At 46.0% G+C, this 18,355-nt stretch overlaps 1 protein-coding gene across 2 annotated transcripts in view; it reads left to right on the top strand.

The window, feature by feature from the left end:
• Nucleotides 1-18,355, top strand: part of HECTD4 (HECT domain E3 ubiquitin protein ligase 4) — a 2,430,065-nt gene that overhangs the window by 165,685 nt on the left and 2,246,025 nt on the right. For both annotated transcript variants that reach the window (XM_085634374.1, XM_085634373.1), the window contains exon 3: nucleotides 12,571-12,660. In XM_085634374.1, coding sequence (XP_085490500.1) covers nucleotides 12,571-12,660 — 90 coding nt within the window. The remainder of the gene's footprint in view (nucleotides 1-12,570; nucleotides 12,661-18,355) is intronic.

The raw sequence follows: 18,355 nt of genomic DNA, 5'->3' as shown, positions 1-18,355 counted from the left end.
TAGCTGGTGTTTTACCGTCAGTACGTCTTTCCAAATAATTGTGCTCTCTAAAAGATTTGTAAATAAAATACAAATAAAATTCATACACTTACGGTGAGTGGTTCCTTCTCCGATTCCCACCTGGACCTTGTTGGGTACCAGAATATTTTGGGCTTTTTTTCTAATGATTTAGTTAGGTATTTTGATGTTCTCACAGCGACAGTATTTTTTTTAAGGTCCGAGGCCTGCACTCTCCCCTGCAGCTCTGCTGTGCTGTGCTCTGCTCTGCCGCCGAGCACCAGGGCCCCAGCCGTGTAGGGTTCGAGACTGCCCTGCGCCTTGTGCCCACCGTGTTGCCTCTGGTAATTGCACTGCCCCCTTGTGACCTCCATAGCTGCAGTTATCTGTAGGTTATTTGTAGTCCTGCTTTCTGTCTCTCCCTTGTTGGATTGCGTTTTTATTATTATAACACTATAGCACTGTCTGAATCTCATTCCCCACCTGTTGTATGTGTGGCTGTTTCTGTTGCACTGTTGGTCTGACCCACCTCTTATTGGATTCATTGTTGCACCGCATTTTTGTTTTCCCCCTTGTTGACTGTTTTTTCTTGCCTCTCTGCCTCCTCTCGCGCTGTTTTCCGCTGCTTCCCGGACCCGTGACTCCTCCCCTTGACCACCCCAGTCCAGCCTCCTAGCTGCACGTCCCTCCCCCCCTCCCCTACATAATGGCGGCCGCTGCACGCCTAAGGCAAGCCCGTCTGTGCCCGTCCGCAACCCGACCGTGGCCAGCGCCAGGAACCCTGGATATCCGGAACCCCGCTGATACGACTCCGCCGCCCTCCAAGCACTGAACCCAGGAAGACACACCAATTGCCAAAGATCCACACCGAACTCCACCCATGGACAGTTCTCCTGCAGACACTGCCGACGTTCCTTCACCACCATCAGTGCCCCCACGACTGCCGAAGGCTCACCGGATGCCCGCACCCTTGAAACACTGACCTGCATCCTCCTCAACATACGCTCCCTACACAGACAAGCCGTAGACATCTGGGACCTAATCGACACCCCCTCGCCCGACGTCGCCTTCTTCACGGAAACCTGGACTATAACACCACCTCGGGCCCCACCATTACCATCCCCGATGGATACAAGATCCAGAGAAAGGACCACCCCCACGGCCCTGGAGGGGGACTCGCCATCGTACACAAGACCGCCCTCCGACTCTTCACTTCCAGCATGATCGACCCTGACTCCAACACGGAACACCTCCATTTCCAGATTTAGACCTCCCCCAGGACCACGCTACGTGGCACCCTCGCCTACAGACCACCTGGACCTCGCACCCAATCCTCGTCTGCCATTGCCGACCTCGTCGCACCACACGCCAGCACCTCTATGGACTACATCCTACTCGGAGACCTGACTCCACCACTCTCCTCAACAACCCCTCCAATCTCGGACTGAAACAGCTCATCACCACCCCCACCCACAGAGCAGGACACACCCTCGACCCCATCTTCGCAGGAGGGACGAACATCCACTTCAGCTACACCTCGCAGCTCCCCTGGACGGACCACCACTGCATACATTTCCCCTTTAACACCACCTCTGGACCCAAACCCACCCAGAGCCCACCAAGAAAAAACTGGAGCAAGATTACTGAGGAGCACCTTAACACCACCCTCCTCCTGGACCCTCCCTGCACCAAGACCAACGCAAACTTTGCAGCAAAGGAATTTCATCGATGGATCTCCAGCTGCGCTGACAAGCTTGCACCCCTCCGCCACCCCACCAAACAACGCCCCCTGAAAGCCGCCTGGTTCACCACCGAACTCCAAGAGGCCAGGCGCACCTGCAGACGCCTCGAGAAAACCTGGCGAAACCGGAAAACCACGGAAGACCTGAACAACTACACGAGCGCCCAAAAGGAATACCACCAACGCATCAGAGATATCAAGCGGACCTTCATCAGGTACAAAATCCACACCAACGCAACCAACGCCAAAGAACTCTTCAACCTCCTACAGCAATTCACCAAGCCCCCCAGCGAAACCACAGACGTCACACCTTCCCAGGAACTTTGCAACAGGCTCAGCTCCTACTTCCACCTGAAGATCAAGGCCCTTTACGACGATTTCAGCGAACAGATGCCAGACAGCACCCCCACCACCACCGACATATAGCCTACCATCACAACCTGGAATCTGGCCACCGTCGAACACACCACCGCGATCATGAAGAACACCCACTCAGGAGCCCCCACTGACGCCTGCCCACCACACATCTTCCACAGAGCCGCTGCCGCCATCGCACCCGAACTTAGACGGACCATCAACACCTCCCTCGAATCCAGCACCTTCCCAGATGACTGGAAGCGGGCGGAGGTCAAACCCCTCCTCAAGAAGCTCACAGTCGACCCGACAGACCTGAAAAACTACCGGCCCATCTCTCTCCTCCCCTTCGCTGCCAAAGTCGCCGAGAGACTCGTAAACACTCAGCTGACCACCTTCGTCGAAGAGAACGCCATCCGAGACCCCTCCCAGTCCGGATTCTGCAACAACCACAGCACCGAGGCCGCCCTCCTTGCTGCCACTGATGACATCCTCATGCTACTCGACCAGGGCCACACTGCAGCCCTCATCCTACTAGACCTCTCCGCAGCCTTCAACACTGTCTCACACCGCACCCTCGCAGCCAGACTTGACGACGCAGGGCTACGAGGAACAGCCCTCAACTGGATCCGCTCCTTTCTCTCCGACAGAACCCAGAGGATCAGACTCCCCCCTCCTCTCCAAATCCACAGAGATCAACTGCAGAGTACCACAAGGATCATCGCCCAGCCCGCCGCTTTTCAACATATACATGGTCCCCCTCGCCGCCATTGTCAGTCAGCATGGGCTCAGCATAGTATCTTACGCCAACGACAACCAGCTCATCCTCTCCCTCACGAAGAACCCCGAAGACACCAGACTCTGCTTCCATGAAGGAATGAAGGACGTTGCAGCCTGGATGAAAAACAGCTGCCTGAAGCTCAACTCGGAGAAGACCGAGGTCCTCAACCTTGGACCCTCCACCTCCGCCTGGGACAACACCTGGTGGCCCACTCCCTCGGGAGTCAGCCCACCCCCACAGACCATGCACGGAATCTCGGCATCATCCTTGACTCCGCCCTCACCCTGACCCGCCAGATCAACTCCATCGCCTCCACCAGTTTCAACTGCCTTCGCATCCTCCGCAAGACTTTCAAATGGATCCCCCCGAATGCAGAAAAACGGTCACCAACGCTCTCATAACCAGCAGACTGGACTACAGAAACGCACTCAACGCCGGAATCAATAGAACTCTCCTACACAAGCTCCAAACCATCCAGAACACCGCAGTCAGGCTCGTACTCGGAACCCCATGGCACGAGCACATGACCTAACACCTACGAGACCTCCACTGGCTCCCCATTGAGTAGAGAGTAACCTTCAAACTGCTTACCCACGCCTACAAATCCCTCCACAACATTGGACCCCAATACCTCAACAAAAGAGTCTCCTTCCACGTACCCAAAAGGAATCTCCGCTCTGCTGACCTCGCCGAGAACCCTTGCATCCGCAGAACCAGAGCAGGCAGAAGAGCCTTCTCCTACTTCGCAGCCAGAGCCTGGAACAAGCTCCCAGTTACCATCAGACGCTCCCCGACCCTGTACACCTTCAGGAAGAACCTCAAGACCTGGCTCTTCGACTGAACCAGAGCTGCACCAACCCCCCCCCCCCCCCTCCCCCCAGCGCCTTGAGACCCTCACGGGTGAGTAGAGAGCTTTATAAACCCCTGATTGATTACAGCTACAGTATTTATTTTTTTATGGTATTGATTTTTACATAAACGCTAGTGCATTACATATCAAGAAGCAATAAAAACGATATTCTTAACCTGAGACTTGCACATTTCAGGGTGCACATACATATGCAGACTTACAAGGACATCAGCTACTTGTATAGTTTCCTTGTCCTTCAGTTTTAACTATCTTATATAAATGTCAAGACATGCTAGGGTATTATACTCCTCAGTATTTTTTTATATTCCTACCTTCCTTACATTCTGTGCTTTGTGTCTCCATTTCCGACCATATTTTTTCGAACTTGTGCTGGCACCCCTTACTATTGTACACATTCCTTTCAGGCATCCTGCACCAATCCATGTATCGTCATGTTTTAGGTGTTTTAAAAAATATATATATTTTTTAAATAGGCAGCACCGAATGGGTGCCTGCTCTGCTTAATAACTCCGATAGTTCTGGTACCGTGGTCTTTACCTTAGCTCTGATATTTGTATCCTTCTGGTTAGTTCTTCCTTCCTTTTTAGGTCACGCCTAGCGTTGCAGCGCGCATGCACTGCGCGCTCGGCTTCACATATTGTTAATGAGGAGATTTCCGAAGGGGACTTGAAGCCCCGCTCCTCGTTTTCATTGGCTGGCATCACCGTTTATGCTAAACAGTGGCCTGCCATTGGAAATGAGTTTTTTTTTATTTCCACCCTTTCCCCTTTTCGTCTGGCCCATCCAGACAGGATCATCTGCCTTTCGGCTGTCGCAAAGCACTTTCTTATCTTCAGGAGGCGTGTACTGTCGGATCATGTTTCCTAAGTTAGGCACACACAATGCGCATGGCGCGCTTTCAATTTCCTAGCAAACTGTCACTTTTTTTTTTATTTATAGCGCGGTGCGGTCCCTAAAGTGGAAGCGGGTTTGTTTATTTAATTGTTTTGCTGTAGTATGGGCCGCTTTCACATTTTGTATTTCTTTAATTATTTAAATATTTTGGAGTGCGTAGCTCACCACGCAGCTTCCGGTCAACTCTTGGAACCGCTATTCCTCCGATGAAGCGCCAAGCGCAGTGTCTATTTATTCACTGGTTAGGCGCTGAAATGACGAGCTTGGGGCCTTTCACAAGGCAGCGAGCGCCCAGAATACTTTCAGCGCCTCTGGAGGCCTCACTTTGTGTTTTTGTTTTGGATTTTCATCATTTACCTGTCTTTTGTGGTTGATGATGTTATTTACCTATGGTGTTTCTCTTTAGTTCTCGCATCTAGAAACCGTTTTCATTACATTGTTTGTCCTCGATAAGCATCAAACCAAGCAATATTCACAATAGTCATAATTCCCATTAATAATAATTCATTCACTAATTGGATGATAGGAGCTGTCTGGAATGCACCAGTAAGTTTTCTCAGACGATCTATTTTTAATTCTTAACTCCCGCCCTCATTGTGCAGCTCTTCGCTCTCACCCTTGTATTTGGCGTTCCCTCCACTCTCTCCCTCACTTCTCTCCTTCTCTTTCTTTTCCAAGCTCTTTCTCCTCAAATGCTTTGTGCCCCCCTTTCGTTCTCTCCCGCCGTCATCACCCTGCTCTTTCTACCAGCTCTCCCTCCCAAACCTCTCTGATTTCATTCATTCTCAGCTTCTCTCCCTTCAACTGCTTCCCTCCCCCTTCCTTTTCTCTGCCCCATACTCTCTTGCCCCACTCTCCCTCCTTTCCATTCTTCGTTCCTTTTTATCCCTCCCTCTTCTCTCGTGGCCTGTTCCGTTTCTTTTGTCTCTTTCTGACTCCCCAGTGTCTCTCCGCACTCTGTTTCATTAAATTCCCTATGCCCTCCCCATTTGTTCATTTTTTTCTGACTCATTCTCTTATATTTGTCGTCCCGCCTCTCCTATTCCTTCCTCTTTTTATCTCCTTTCTTCCGTGCCTGCCTGTTTCCCCATTCCTTTATCTCTATCAATGGCTTTCCTCTTTCTCTCCCTCCTTTCAATGTCCTCCCACTCTCTCGCCTCCCTCTCTCGTCCGATCTCTGACCCTGGCGTTACTCCCCTCTACCTCCCTAACAGTCTCTCTATCCTTTTATATTTATCACCCTACTCGCTTGTTTTCGCCATCTGCCTTCTCTTTCTCTCACTCTCATCCCTTTGCTTCTCCCTCCCTCCCCCCAACTCATCTTCTGCCATCTTCTTCCCCCATCACACTTTCCTGGTTCTTTCTTTTTCATAACCCGTCCCTCTCTCTCTTTCCATCGCGCCCTCTTTCCTTCTCTCTCTCCATCTTTCTCTCTTCCCATCTCTCTCTCTCGCTCTCTCTCTCTCTCTCGCGCTCTCTCTCGCGCTCTCTCTCGCGCTCTCTCTAGCGCTCTCTCTTTCCATGTCTCTCTCGTATCTCTTCCCGTTCTATTTTTATATCCCGGTTTCTTTTTCCTTTCCCTTCGTGTCACACCTTCTCTTATATTCCCTAATAACTCATTCCAATCTTCCCCCACCCTCCTTGATAGAAGGGATGGTAGGCAGCTGCCCCCTACTAGCACCACTCCGCCACCCTCGGAACCTTTCTCTCCTCTCCCTTTCTTCGTTATTACTTCCTCTTCTCCCCTTTCTCCTCGCTTTTGTCGGAGCCTCTCTCCTCCTCCTCCTCCTCCCCTTCCCGGAACAAGGGTCATCGGGCCAGGCACCTGCCTCCCTACTGTCACCACCACAAAAGTCAGCAGTGATTTCTGGGAAGTGCAGGGTGCAGCAGGGGCCACGAGAGCCAGCATCTGTGCTTATGACAAACAAGTCCGGCTTCAACCCTCCATTGCGGAACCAGCTCCAATCCTGACCTGGGGTTCTGGGACGACACCCCCACACCCAGTAAGATACCTTGGGGGCCCATCCTCGTGGAGCTCGGCTGTACTCCGTGAGACCCGTCTACTTCAGCCCCTGAGATGCCAAGAATACCCCACCCCTCCATTAGAGGCTCTGTACGCCCCCCTCTTCATCCCTCACCCGCCCGGCAAAGACACCCCTTGGTAGCCCATAGCCCCAGCTTTGTTTTCATGTATCGGGCTTCTCTGCCCAACCTTCCTTTAATTTGTAATGACTAATTGTCGGCTTGAGCACACAAGACTTTCGCTTCTCCGTTGGTCTTTCTCTGTCCCCCACACGTGCCCCGTCTCTCTCCCCATCTCTCTGTTCTATCTCACTCTTTACCTTTCTGTCTTTCTGCCCTGTTCCTGTCTTTCGTTTCCGTTCTCCTTCAGCTCCTTTCATGTGGTTCTCTTATGTCACACTCTCTCGCTTTTCTTTTTTATTCTTTCTTCTCTCCTATTTCCCGCTCTTATCTCTCGCAAGTTTGCTGTCACCCGCTCTTTTCCACCGATTCGTTAGGTAGTTTCTCTCTCCTTTCTCGTTCATTCTCTCCATACAGCTCACCTGCTATTGATTTTTTTCTCCTCCACTCTAACTCTACATTCTTCTATCTATTTTTCTCTTCTTTCGTTCTCTCTCACTCTTCGCTACTTAGTAGGCGTTATATAAATGCAAATACTTACCTCTTTGCTCTTTCTCTTCTCTGGCTTTCTTTGCCCTTGTTTCGCCTTTCATTCTACCATTTGGCGGCACTCTACCGACCCCTAGACCTCTTGCAGAGTTTCGCTCTTTCCTTCTCACCACCCCTCTACCATCTCTTTATCTTTCAATGCCTCGTCCCCTTCTCGCTTTCATTTATGTTTTACACTATTTCTCCCGACACCTTTCTCCTTAACTTTTTTCTTCCAGTCGCCCTTTTCGGGCACTGCGACCTTCAGGAGCCCTCCATGGCAGCGTCCAATCCTGGTGGGGTCGGCTCAGATCTCCCGGGGCCCCCGGCATAGCACCCGGCCGTGAGCAGTATGCAGGGTAAGGCCGGTCAGTGAGCTTTATTCTTTTCTGTCTGTGAATGTGCGGCGGCACAGCTCATCTCCATGTTTGTATATAGACATGGCTGGGGTTATTCCTACATAGTATAAACTAACCTCTGTGTATGCCGATCTGTGGCACTCTTTTTAGGTCTTCTTCTCTCTCTGGCATCCACCCCCCCCCTCCCCCCCCCTCAATATTTTTTTTTCTTTTCTTTAATAAGTGCGGCGCCGTCTTTACGGACACCGCACTATGCAATGCAATAGGTGTTGCTTTTGGTATTGTAAATAATTTTTTTTAAAGGCCTTGCCATTTACAATGTCAATAGCTATTGCATTGTAAATGCTTGTTTTGATTTGTCCTTTTTTCCTCTGCCTCTTATGGCTGGTGTTGTTCTGCGTAGCTACATCCTTGTTCTGTAATGATTAGGACAAGGACAGCTTATCACAATCCTGGCTACCAGCCCTCCCTACCATTTTTTGGGTTACCCCATGGGGAGCAGGGTTGCTTTGTAGTTGTGGGCAGGTTAGTTGTGTGGTCTTCATTTATGCTGCCCCCCCCCCCCCCCAACTAGAGATGTTAACTTGGTGTTTTTGTTTAAAAATATTTAGATAAGTCTCTCGGAGCACTGGAGATCTTTTACTGAAACCAACATTCTTACACAAGAAGAGAACATATGATAGAGCTTTCTCTGGAGCTGCTCCAAGAATCTGGAATTCGCTTCCACCGTACGTTAGATGAATCGCGTCCTCCGCTCTATTCAGAAAGGAAACTAAGTCCGTCCTTATGAGCCAATTCCTCCCTTAATATTTGGCGGTCTCTGCTATGGGTTTAATTGAATCCAACAGTCAATCTCTCGTTCTTCGTCTATCGGCTGATCCTGTAGGATACATGGTACAGGATAATAGTCCTTACATTCTTAGACATTGGAATTTCGGGGCATCTTACTCCAGGTCGCTATCATTGACTGACAAGTTTGGCCAAACAGCCTAAAGAAGTATTTGGTTATTCACATATTATTGTTTCAAGAACTGTTACCATGCAATAATCAACATATGTATTAATCTTTAAAGCAAATTGAGTACCACGTTTAGACCGATCATTTAAATGTGGTAGCCCACTTTAGCCATGTATAACTACGGAAATTGAATGCTTTTTTACTGTGAAGAGCTCTGACATCCTCTTGTGGATCATGTCCGTGCTATAGAAAACAAGGAATAAATAAAATAAGCCCTATCTCTGGATAAGATAAGCATCACTTTTAAAGGCCTCTGATGAGGAAGACTAACTAATGAGTATTTCCCATAAGTAATCAACGCATTTCTTGGTGCATCCAGATTCCTAAAAGGACTTCCTCGGTTATGGGTCAGTCATCCATACTGCTGCTCTAGATGGGTCTGATAAGTTGTATTTAAAATAAATAAATACAGCTTGCTTTGTTGTGTTTTATTACCTGTGCACGTGTTCAAATGATTATGGGCTCCCAAAACTTTGACTCGGGAATAGAGTTTTGCTAATTTTGCTGAAACTGACAATTTCGTCCTTTTCTCTGTTTGCATTCAATAAATAGGAATTGTTTTGGGCATTATGTATGCTGAAATGAAAATAAAGAAACACAACATACATAGGCAAACAGCAAAAGAATAACGCATAGAAACCTTTTGACAAATATTTGCAGGCATGTCATCACACAGAATTGTAAGGTAAAATAACAGTAAAACATCCAGCACTGGAGAAAAATATAAAGCAGTTTTAGATGACCAACTAAAAGCAGATCGAGACAAAAAAGGTATTGTGCCTCATGAGAGTGAATATAAAGATGAAAAAAGTATTCAGGTTCAAAAATTACACCTTGAAAGAAAAATAGTATGAAGCAATACTAGAAATCTGAAAGCCCAGACAGATCAGAAATATAGGAACAATTCCGCACGGAAGAAGTACAAACATACGGTGCTGCGTTGATGACCCTCATTCTAATGAAAACAAGAAATATATATTATTGATTACCAAGGTCTAGTTTTCTTTACGCAGGATTCTGCCTTTTGGTCTTCTGTTGTAGCTCAAGGGGCATAATGATAGGCCTCCAGGAGAAGTGTCATGCTAAGCATACCTTCTGCTTCAGACATCAGCTGAGTTAGTGCAGCAGATGGCCTTCTCCCAAGTGCCATTAAATGTTTTGTGTGCCAAAGCATGCACTTTCATGCAATGTGTAGAATGCATGAGACAGCACAAAAACAACCCCTTCACATCTACATCTTCAGATATACTCCAGCAAAGGGAGTGGAGCCATCAAAGTAGCAAGCGAGCGACAATAAAGACAACCAGTCGTAAACAATAGGTGGGCTGTAAGCCTACTCGAAGTTCACAATTTCCCTGTCTGGTAGGCTTGAATTAAAAATGCAGTACCTCCTGAATGTGTGGAAACCTGCAGTGTGCAAAAACTGACATATTACAGTTGGTCAGCTTCCTCATTATAGGTGGCTGGACACATTACAACGTAACTGTAATACATGGACTGTACATTATAGGGGTATTGTAAGCCACAGCGGAGTTTCGTGACCGTATAGAGGAACGACGTTGAAAGTAAAGGATAACTGTGTGGGGGAAGGTATTTTATTCCTTATCGCTCATGGTCACAGCAACACTCTTACCACAAACTGTCTTTCCTGATTTTTTTTTAAATATCAAAGAGTTATTACATTTGCAGGTTTGAAGAATTAAAGTAGAATCAGTAATGCAAAATAATCCCACTACAAAGCAATTATTTGTTGCAAAAAGATATTACAATATGTTTAATCAAAGTCCGATTTAAAACATGCTGTGGCTCAGCATGTGTACAAACCTGCAGAGGCAATATAATTTCTGTAATGATCTCCCTGGAAAAAATAAACATGGAGCCATATAGATCGTGTTTTTGTTGTTTACGCTTCATTTTAGAAAAAACAATCAGAAAAACGGAAATCCATTTTTGTTTGTTGTTTTTAAGGAATAATGGGGTTTTATACTCCCTTGTATTATAAATATGTTTACAATGGACAAGGTTCTGTTTTGTATAGGTTCTCCGCCTTACAGAACTTTCCATGCATGGTAACTGTGTAAATCCCTACTTTACTCTTTGATCTATTCCTGTTGCTCATAATTTATGTGGTTATGAGCATTCTCAACTTATAGGACACCTTTCATTCTAAAATAAATAAAATAGTGCCATGAAGGACTGCTGCTCACATTCGGGTCGTTTGCGTTATTACACTACATGGTGTAATGTTGTAATTATGGGAATTTTGTGCAACAAGCATGTGGCAAACCGCAGGGGCTGAACGAAAATTTCAAGATGGTCACCAGCGTGTTCCATAGAGGAAAGCGCAGCCATGGTCAAGCCTTTCTGAGGGCGACAGTGTAGCGCCACGGGAAGACGAGGATATGAAGAGTCAGGAAGGCCAAGGGAGGTGGTGGAAGAAGGAGAACGAGAGAATGCGTGATAAAGAACCGAATGAGGATGCCCAGACATGGAGGTAGCCGATAGGTAGGACGGAGAGTGGAAAAGAGGAGGCAGAGAGTCACGGGAAGGGGAGGACCTATCTCAAGAACGCTGTGGAAGATCCTGGCAACAGGGTCGGAGGAGAGCGCGTCAGCTACAATGGCATTGACAAGGACAAGACCCTGTGAGATACTGTTAAACACCCGGTGACTCAGAGAAGCAGAGGGATGCCTGCGGTACCACAGCCCTGGAGGATGGACGTGGCTAAAGGCAAGTGCCTGTTTTACAATTCATGCAGTTGTGCTGGTCGTAGCACTGGGAGTGGGAGAGAGGGCACCTCACAATGGAGGCAGGGGAAGGGATGGAAGGGAGCGGGGCACAAAGGACGAGGAAAGGACCACAAAGGAGATAAATCACAAGAAAGGTGGTGGGGAGCATTATAAAAGGAGACACCCTGCTGATACTGTGGTTTGTCCTGAGGAAATCTACCCTGCTGATGAAGGACCTGGGGAGGGAGGAAGGATGTTAGAAAATCACCAGGACAAGAGATGCGACGGGGAAGACCGAGCCAGGAAATCGTTTGGGAGGCACAGTAAGAAAAAACATGGAAAAAGGAAAAACCCTAGAGAATCATAAAAACCCCTGAAACATACTCTGATGGTTGTTTGATTCACACAGCAAGGTTGCATAGTGTAATACAAAATTGCACAACAGGGTGTATGGAAAATTTTGCCTGGGTTTACTTATTACTCACTCACTGTGCCATAAGTGACTTGTCATGTTATATGATTTCTAAACCACTACTAATACCTTGTGAGGTGTCCTGGCGCCGAAATATTAAGCATTAAGAAGACCAGAAACAAAACGGCATGAATTTTCGGACCACCTAAAAAGCCAGGTTTTCAAGGCATTTCTGAAATATACCAAGGATCTTAAATCTGTATTTTTATCTTTTTAGTAGCATTTGTTAGTGAAAGGATCTGTTATAGTTTATCCTAATATTCCATAATTGGAGCAATTTCTTATGTTAAGATATTAGTGTATTGTTTGACTTGCTGTGTTCCCTCTAATCTCAGTAATCTACGTATCCTTTCTATTTAAAAGCATTGTTTTCTTAATCCCTCGTTTCTTTTCATATAATGGGCATATAGCCAACTTTGAATGCAATGCTATGTAAGTTGAATAATACGTATTGCACATCCGAGGTAAGGAAGTTAAATTGTGTTTGTAGCTACTTTGTATTGTTTATTAACCATTATCACAATATAAACTGGCAATGTTTCTCCAGTGACTATTCTGGTGAACTATTGCACAATGAAAAACTCACAAAAAGAAAACTTGTATACAAGTGAAATTGTGCAGATCAAAAATGGTTTAGTTAGTCTACTGGTTTAATGCTCTTACTATTTTATTTCTATGTTTTAGGGGTTCCCTGAAAACATTTGTTCACACGGTACACTTGTTACAGAAACAGAATGATCTGGGGTCCCTGCCTGTGGCTGATGTGTTATACCGGTAGGTACATTTTAATAGTGGCCTGTGTTTTTGGAACTATACTTACTGTTATGCTAACTATATATCAACATTTGGAATCAAATGAATAGTTGTTGGGTCCCAAAAGTTTCTCGTCTTAAGATTATCCTTAGTTGTGGAAACACACCATTTAAGAAGATGACCCAAGGTACCTGATGAAGCTGCGTGCATAATTGGAATTTGTGACCAGAGACCATGGGAGTCCAAAAAAGTATATTGAAACAAAAATGAATTGGGCATTTTATATATCGCTTGATGTGGCACCTAGGAACAGTAGCACTGTCTTTAGAGTGCATTGTTATTGCAGCAGGGGCATCTTGAGAATGGGGTCCTGTTCATTGCGTCATTATTATGCAGCTCACTGTCCAGCCAGATTCGACATATTTACAGTATTAACCACTGGGAGATAGTGATTTCCCCAGAATAATTGACGCAAATATTTGCTCAAGATTCAAAGCTGGAATTTGGACCCCGGTATCATCATGCCAAGGTCTGTAATTTTGACACTTAGTCCACCTTTTCTCTCCTGACTTCATGAAGGTAGAACTTGTGAGCAGTTTTTGAGAATCTTGTGTTAATTCCAGGAGCTGAATACTTGGTCATATTCCCGGTTGTACTCCCTGTAAATGTTTATATTTTATTGACAAATATTTAGCTCATTGTGCAAAGCTGCTTAAGGGTTTTTCATATCAAGCCATTTATTGACTCGAAGGAATGTATGATGTCAGAGAAAATAATGCAAAAACAAACCTCAACATCCTGTTAAATGAGATTAATCAGAAGAATATTGTATGTCAAGCTCCTTCATGAATAAGATGCTTCTCTTGCGTCCCATTGCCTAGATGTTCCCAATGTGTGGGGATATTTTCGAGGCTGTGAGATTTATTACTCGGTGGCACAAAGCTCCTTTGGCTGCTGCCTGTTGTACAGATTGCTGTTTCACTCACTGTGCTTAATAAAGCATTGTGCCCACATGGAGGTCTTTAGTTTGCAGAAGGTTATGTTTCCTATTGGATAATCTCCCTGTTGCCAGACAGAAAGTAGTCAAGTAAGAGACACAACTACAAAGAACTTTCAGTTAATATGGAAGGTGCATGATTACCACTCGCTCCTGATTGGATACATGTACTCAGTTGATATATTAAAGGAGCTGGTGGTGGTTTCCTGGTAGAAAGAAAGGACAAAAGTCTATAAGCGGTGCACAGCTCACAGCATGAGAGTGGCAGTACTGAAGAAAGTGATAATTTGAAAGTTCTTATAGGAACCTTGCAGACTCCTAGGAGTGGATAGGTGTATCATGAATTGGAACTGGGATTTTTAACATTCAAGATAACTCTACTAAAGTTTATTGGAAACGTGTCAACTTATCTGTAAGAGACCTACAAGGGCTGGGGTAAATACAAATAAATGAGATGAGTCGGGGGTCCCTGTGTTCAGCTGGCCATTGCGAGGAGTTTCCTGCTGCTGCCTTTACCAGCGCTGCCTACCTGCTGTGCTCCAGTCCCCCGCCGCCGCCATCCACACCAGCGGCAGCAGAGCGGGGACAGGGCAGAAACTACATCCCCCAGCATCCTGAGCGCCACCGGACCCGCGGACGCCCTGTTTGCGCCACGAGGCGCTTAAAAGAACGCCGCTGCCTCACCATGCGGGGAGTAATTGTGTGATGGACCGCATAGATGTCATCATTGATGAATGTGGGGACCTAGTTAATCCCACCCCTCCAACTGCCGTAGGTGGGAGGAGGGAGATTGTCAGAGGTGCTGTTACGGTTCCGGACATGTTTCTCTTGAAAAAGGGTGGGGAGGATATATAAAATGAGGAAATAGACAAAGTATTGGCTCCTATTACTCCTACTGCGTCATTGGCTGTGGGGCAAGCTCACTCTCCCAAGCCTCCTCTTGCCTCCAATGAATTATCTGGCATTGTTTGTTGCAATAGGTTTTCTGTATTGAGTGAAATTGACATCGATACCTGTACCCCTGTCCTGCCTTCCATTGAACCCTTGGTCTCTAATCCGGGTGCCTCTGCTTCTGGAGAAAGTTTTACCACAAATTTAACAGAGGTTCTTCTGGGGACTGAACCTAGTAATCAGGATGTGAAATCTCTAGTGGTGATAGTGAAAAATCTTTGCTCTTTGATTGAAACCATGCAAAATAAGATTGAGTTGTTAACGGTTGCTGTCAAAAAACTTGAAGAGTCTAATTCGGGCTCTGGGACCCATCTTAAACTTGATTCTACCTCAGCTGGAGGGGTTCTGTCTATGGCCCCTCCTGAAGCGGTAGATGGTTTACATCAGTCACTTACCATACGTAGTAAGACTCTGTCTCATGTCTCTTGCCCTCCGAGCAATCAGTCCCGTTCTCTAGCTCAATCTAGGGCTGATTATCACCCAGTTTGCACTCCATCTCTTGCTAGACATCCTGTTAGAGTCCCCCTGGTCCCCCTGGTACGTGTCAGAATACCTTGTATGCTGGAGGACCCTCACTTGTTGACGAAAGATCTGGTATCAACCCTAGGGGTAACTTCCATCATCAAATACAAAATCTTGGGCCACATACTCGTGTTCCGCACCCTCGGAAAATCTATATGGTGAATGTCCCTAGTTTGTCCTCTGGGTCTGATTATGAAACCAGTGAATCCCTGACCAACAAGGTTATCCATTGGGTTAGGCACGTAAGGGGTTGTTGCTCTGTAATTAGAGCCGACATAGCCAGAGTAAGTAGGATCTCCCAGGCTGGTAGAGGGAAGGATTTTATTGAGGTTACTTTTACCGATCCTATTATAGCAGACAACTTAATTAACCTTGAGTTTAGAAGCTGTTCCCCGGATTACTCTGCAATCCAAATGAGGTCTACTCCTACTTGTTTTTCTCGCTTAGATGGTGCCTCTAGATTGCCCCTGGGAGAGTTGTATCTAGAACAAAATGACTGACTGCGTAAAGAGTGTAGCCCAGCAGCTTTTCCTGTTTGCTCTTTGCTGTCCGATAAAGCCCCAAATAAAGCCCCAAATATTGAGCCAGGTACTTTGGCTAGTGGGGGAATGGAAGACCTCTCCATAGACCCGGTAAGGGTATATCAATTGAGTATTATTCCGGTGACCCAAGAGGTGGACAGTGCATCCCACGCAGAGTTTGGGATGCTTTTGTCCTGGAATATTGCAGGGCTAAAATCTAAATTGGAAGATCCAAATTGGGTATCATTTATTAATTCTTATGATATCTGCTTATTCCAGGAGACCTGGCTACTTGAGGCCCAGTTTCTGTTGGGTTTCCTGAACTTCAATGTCTTGGCGGTCAAGGGTAAAAAGGGTCGCCCCTCCGGTGGTCTCACCATTTGGATTAGGCAGGATCTTGGTGTCATTGTTAAGGAGCTTCCTACCTCACACCCAGATATTCAGTTGCTTAACCTCAAATTTAAAGATGGAAAGTTCCTGGATATCTATAATGTTTACATTAGAAGCACAGGTGGAAAGAAGTCTGATACCATAGGCCGATTGGATGAACTTATGCTTTCTTATTCCCAACACTCCCATGTTATTCTAGCTGGTGATTTTAATACAACCTTCGAACCCCTTCTTGGTGCTGATCGGAGTATTTCAGAAGTAGAGGATGACTTATGGGGTGTCCCAAGTCTAGACCTTGAACCTGCTATTCGCTGGACTGAACTAGCAATCCAGATTAATGCCCTCTGTTTGAATATGGGGCTTCGTGCAACAAATGGCAGGACTGAACAAGACAAGTTAGGGACTATTACCTTTAAGAGTGGTTGCCGTACTAGCAGGATTGATTATATTCTGCTATCACTAGACCTTTGGGAGACCCTGAGGGGCATGGTGGTCATAGACAGACTGGAGAGTGACCACAATCCTCTCTCTCTGTCTATCTTGTATTGGGTAACCCCCATTGCCCTTAGTGATTTTCCTCCGCAGTACCAACAGGATGTAGTTATCACTAACGATCTGCGCCATGTTAAGTGGACTAAGATTGTCCAAAGTCAAGAATGTTTAACACGTATTTTAAATAGCTTAGAGCTTGCCACCCAAGATTTAGGGGACGTATATAACCAGTGTCTCTTGGAATCACATTGCATACCTGAAATATCGATCCATGATTCTTTTTTCATTGAACTTAAAAATATTTTTGTAAGGCCTTGCAAACTATCTAAGCCCAAACAAGATGTTTCAACACGATGGTATTCTTCTGAATGTAGAGATGCTCGTGTGAACTTGGGAATTGCACTGAAATCTGGCGATAGTCTCAAAGTTCGCACCGCCAGATATGCCTATAAGCAAGCTATCTTTAAATCAAAGAGAGCGTGGGACTTCCAAAGATGGCAGGAACTTAGGGAAGCAGGTGCCCAAAAGGATATGAGACGTTTCTGGTCTATTTTTAGATGGGGTACTGGGGGTAACCCCGATAAACCCCAAAATTGGGTTTTGCAAGATGCTTGGGTCAAACATTTTGAGGTCCTTTATGCTGCTGAAGAAGATACGTGCCCCTTTTCTAATTATCAAATTATCTTTTACAAGGAAGATGCATTTTCCATAGGTGATGTTGCTATTGCCCTTAAGACACTGGTTCCTGGAAAAGCTCCTGGGATGGATGGAGTCCCTGCTGACATTTTTTTTAATAATAGCAATTCTTGGGGAAACTATATCTTAATTTTAGCCAACTTGATTGCCAGAGGTGCCCCGATCCCCACTTCCTGGAAAGGTGCTGAAATTATCCCGGTGTTCAAGAAAGGAGACAAGTCCCTCCCTGCTAACTATCGTCCAATCAGTTTGATTGATACTACGCAAAAGATTTTAGGCAGGTTGATCCTGAATAAAGTGCTGGACTGGGCTTTAGAGAATACAATCCTTTCCCATTTACAAGCTGGTTTTAGAGCTAAAATAAGCACCATTGACCAGGTGCTGCATTTTGCTATGCTCTACTGGAAAGTGGCCTACTTAGGGGGGGGCAGCTTATATGCTGCCTTTATAGATCTTAGGGCAGCCTTTGATCTTGTCCCCCGGGCATCCCTATGGGCTACTTTAGATAAGATGGGGATGCCTGCTGTCCTAATCTCCCTAATCGCCAGACTTCATGCAGATAATTTTGCACAGATTCGATGGGGTGGTGTCGGCCAAGTGACTAAACCGTTTCCTATCCAGAAGGGAGTCAGACAGGGATGCGTACTCGCACCAACTTTATTTTCCCTGTATATTAACGATGTGGCCACATTACTAATAGATGCAAATGTAGATGCCCCCTCTTTGGCAGGTGGAAAAATTCCTATTTTAATGTTTGCTGACGATTGTCTTATAATTTCTAAAACACCGAGCGGTCTACAGAAGTCATTAGGTATTTTCGAGGACTTCTGCTCAGCCCGCGGCCTTGAAATTAATGTTTTAAAATCTAAATTTATGTCTTTTAACGAGTCAATCTTTTAAAAGTAAAATATATATGAATAACATGCCTTTGGACCAGGTCCAAGATTTTACTTATCTAGGTATTTGCATTCAACATGATCTGGGTTGGAAAAAGCAAGTAGATTTGGCATCCCTTAAACACTCCCAGCTCTCTGGCGCGTTAAGTAAAGAACACGCCAAATCCCTGACTAAACCCATTAACCCTGCTCTTCGGGTGTACGATGGTAAAGTGGTTGGTGCTGCGCTCTACGGAGTAGAGTTGTGGGGA

The sequence above is a fragment of the Triturus cristatus genome, chromosome 11, assembly GCF_964204655.1.
Source record: "Triturus cristatus chromosome 11, aTriCri1.1, whole genome shotgun sequence".
In the NCBI taxonomy this organism is placed as follows: Eukaryota; Metazoa; Chordata; class Amphibia; order Caudata; family Salamandridae; genus Triturus; species Triturus cristatus.
This window is presented reverse-complemented; position numbering and strand designations above follow the sequence as displayed.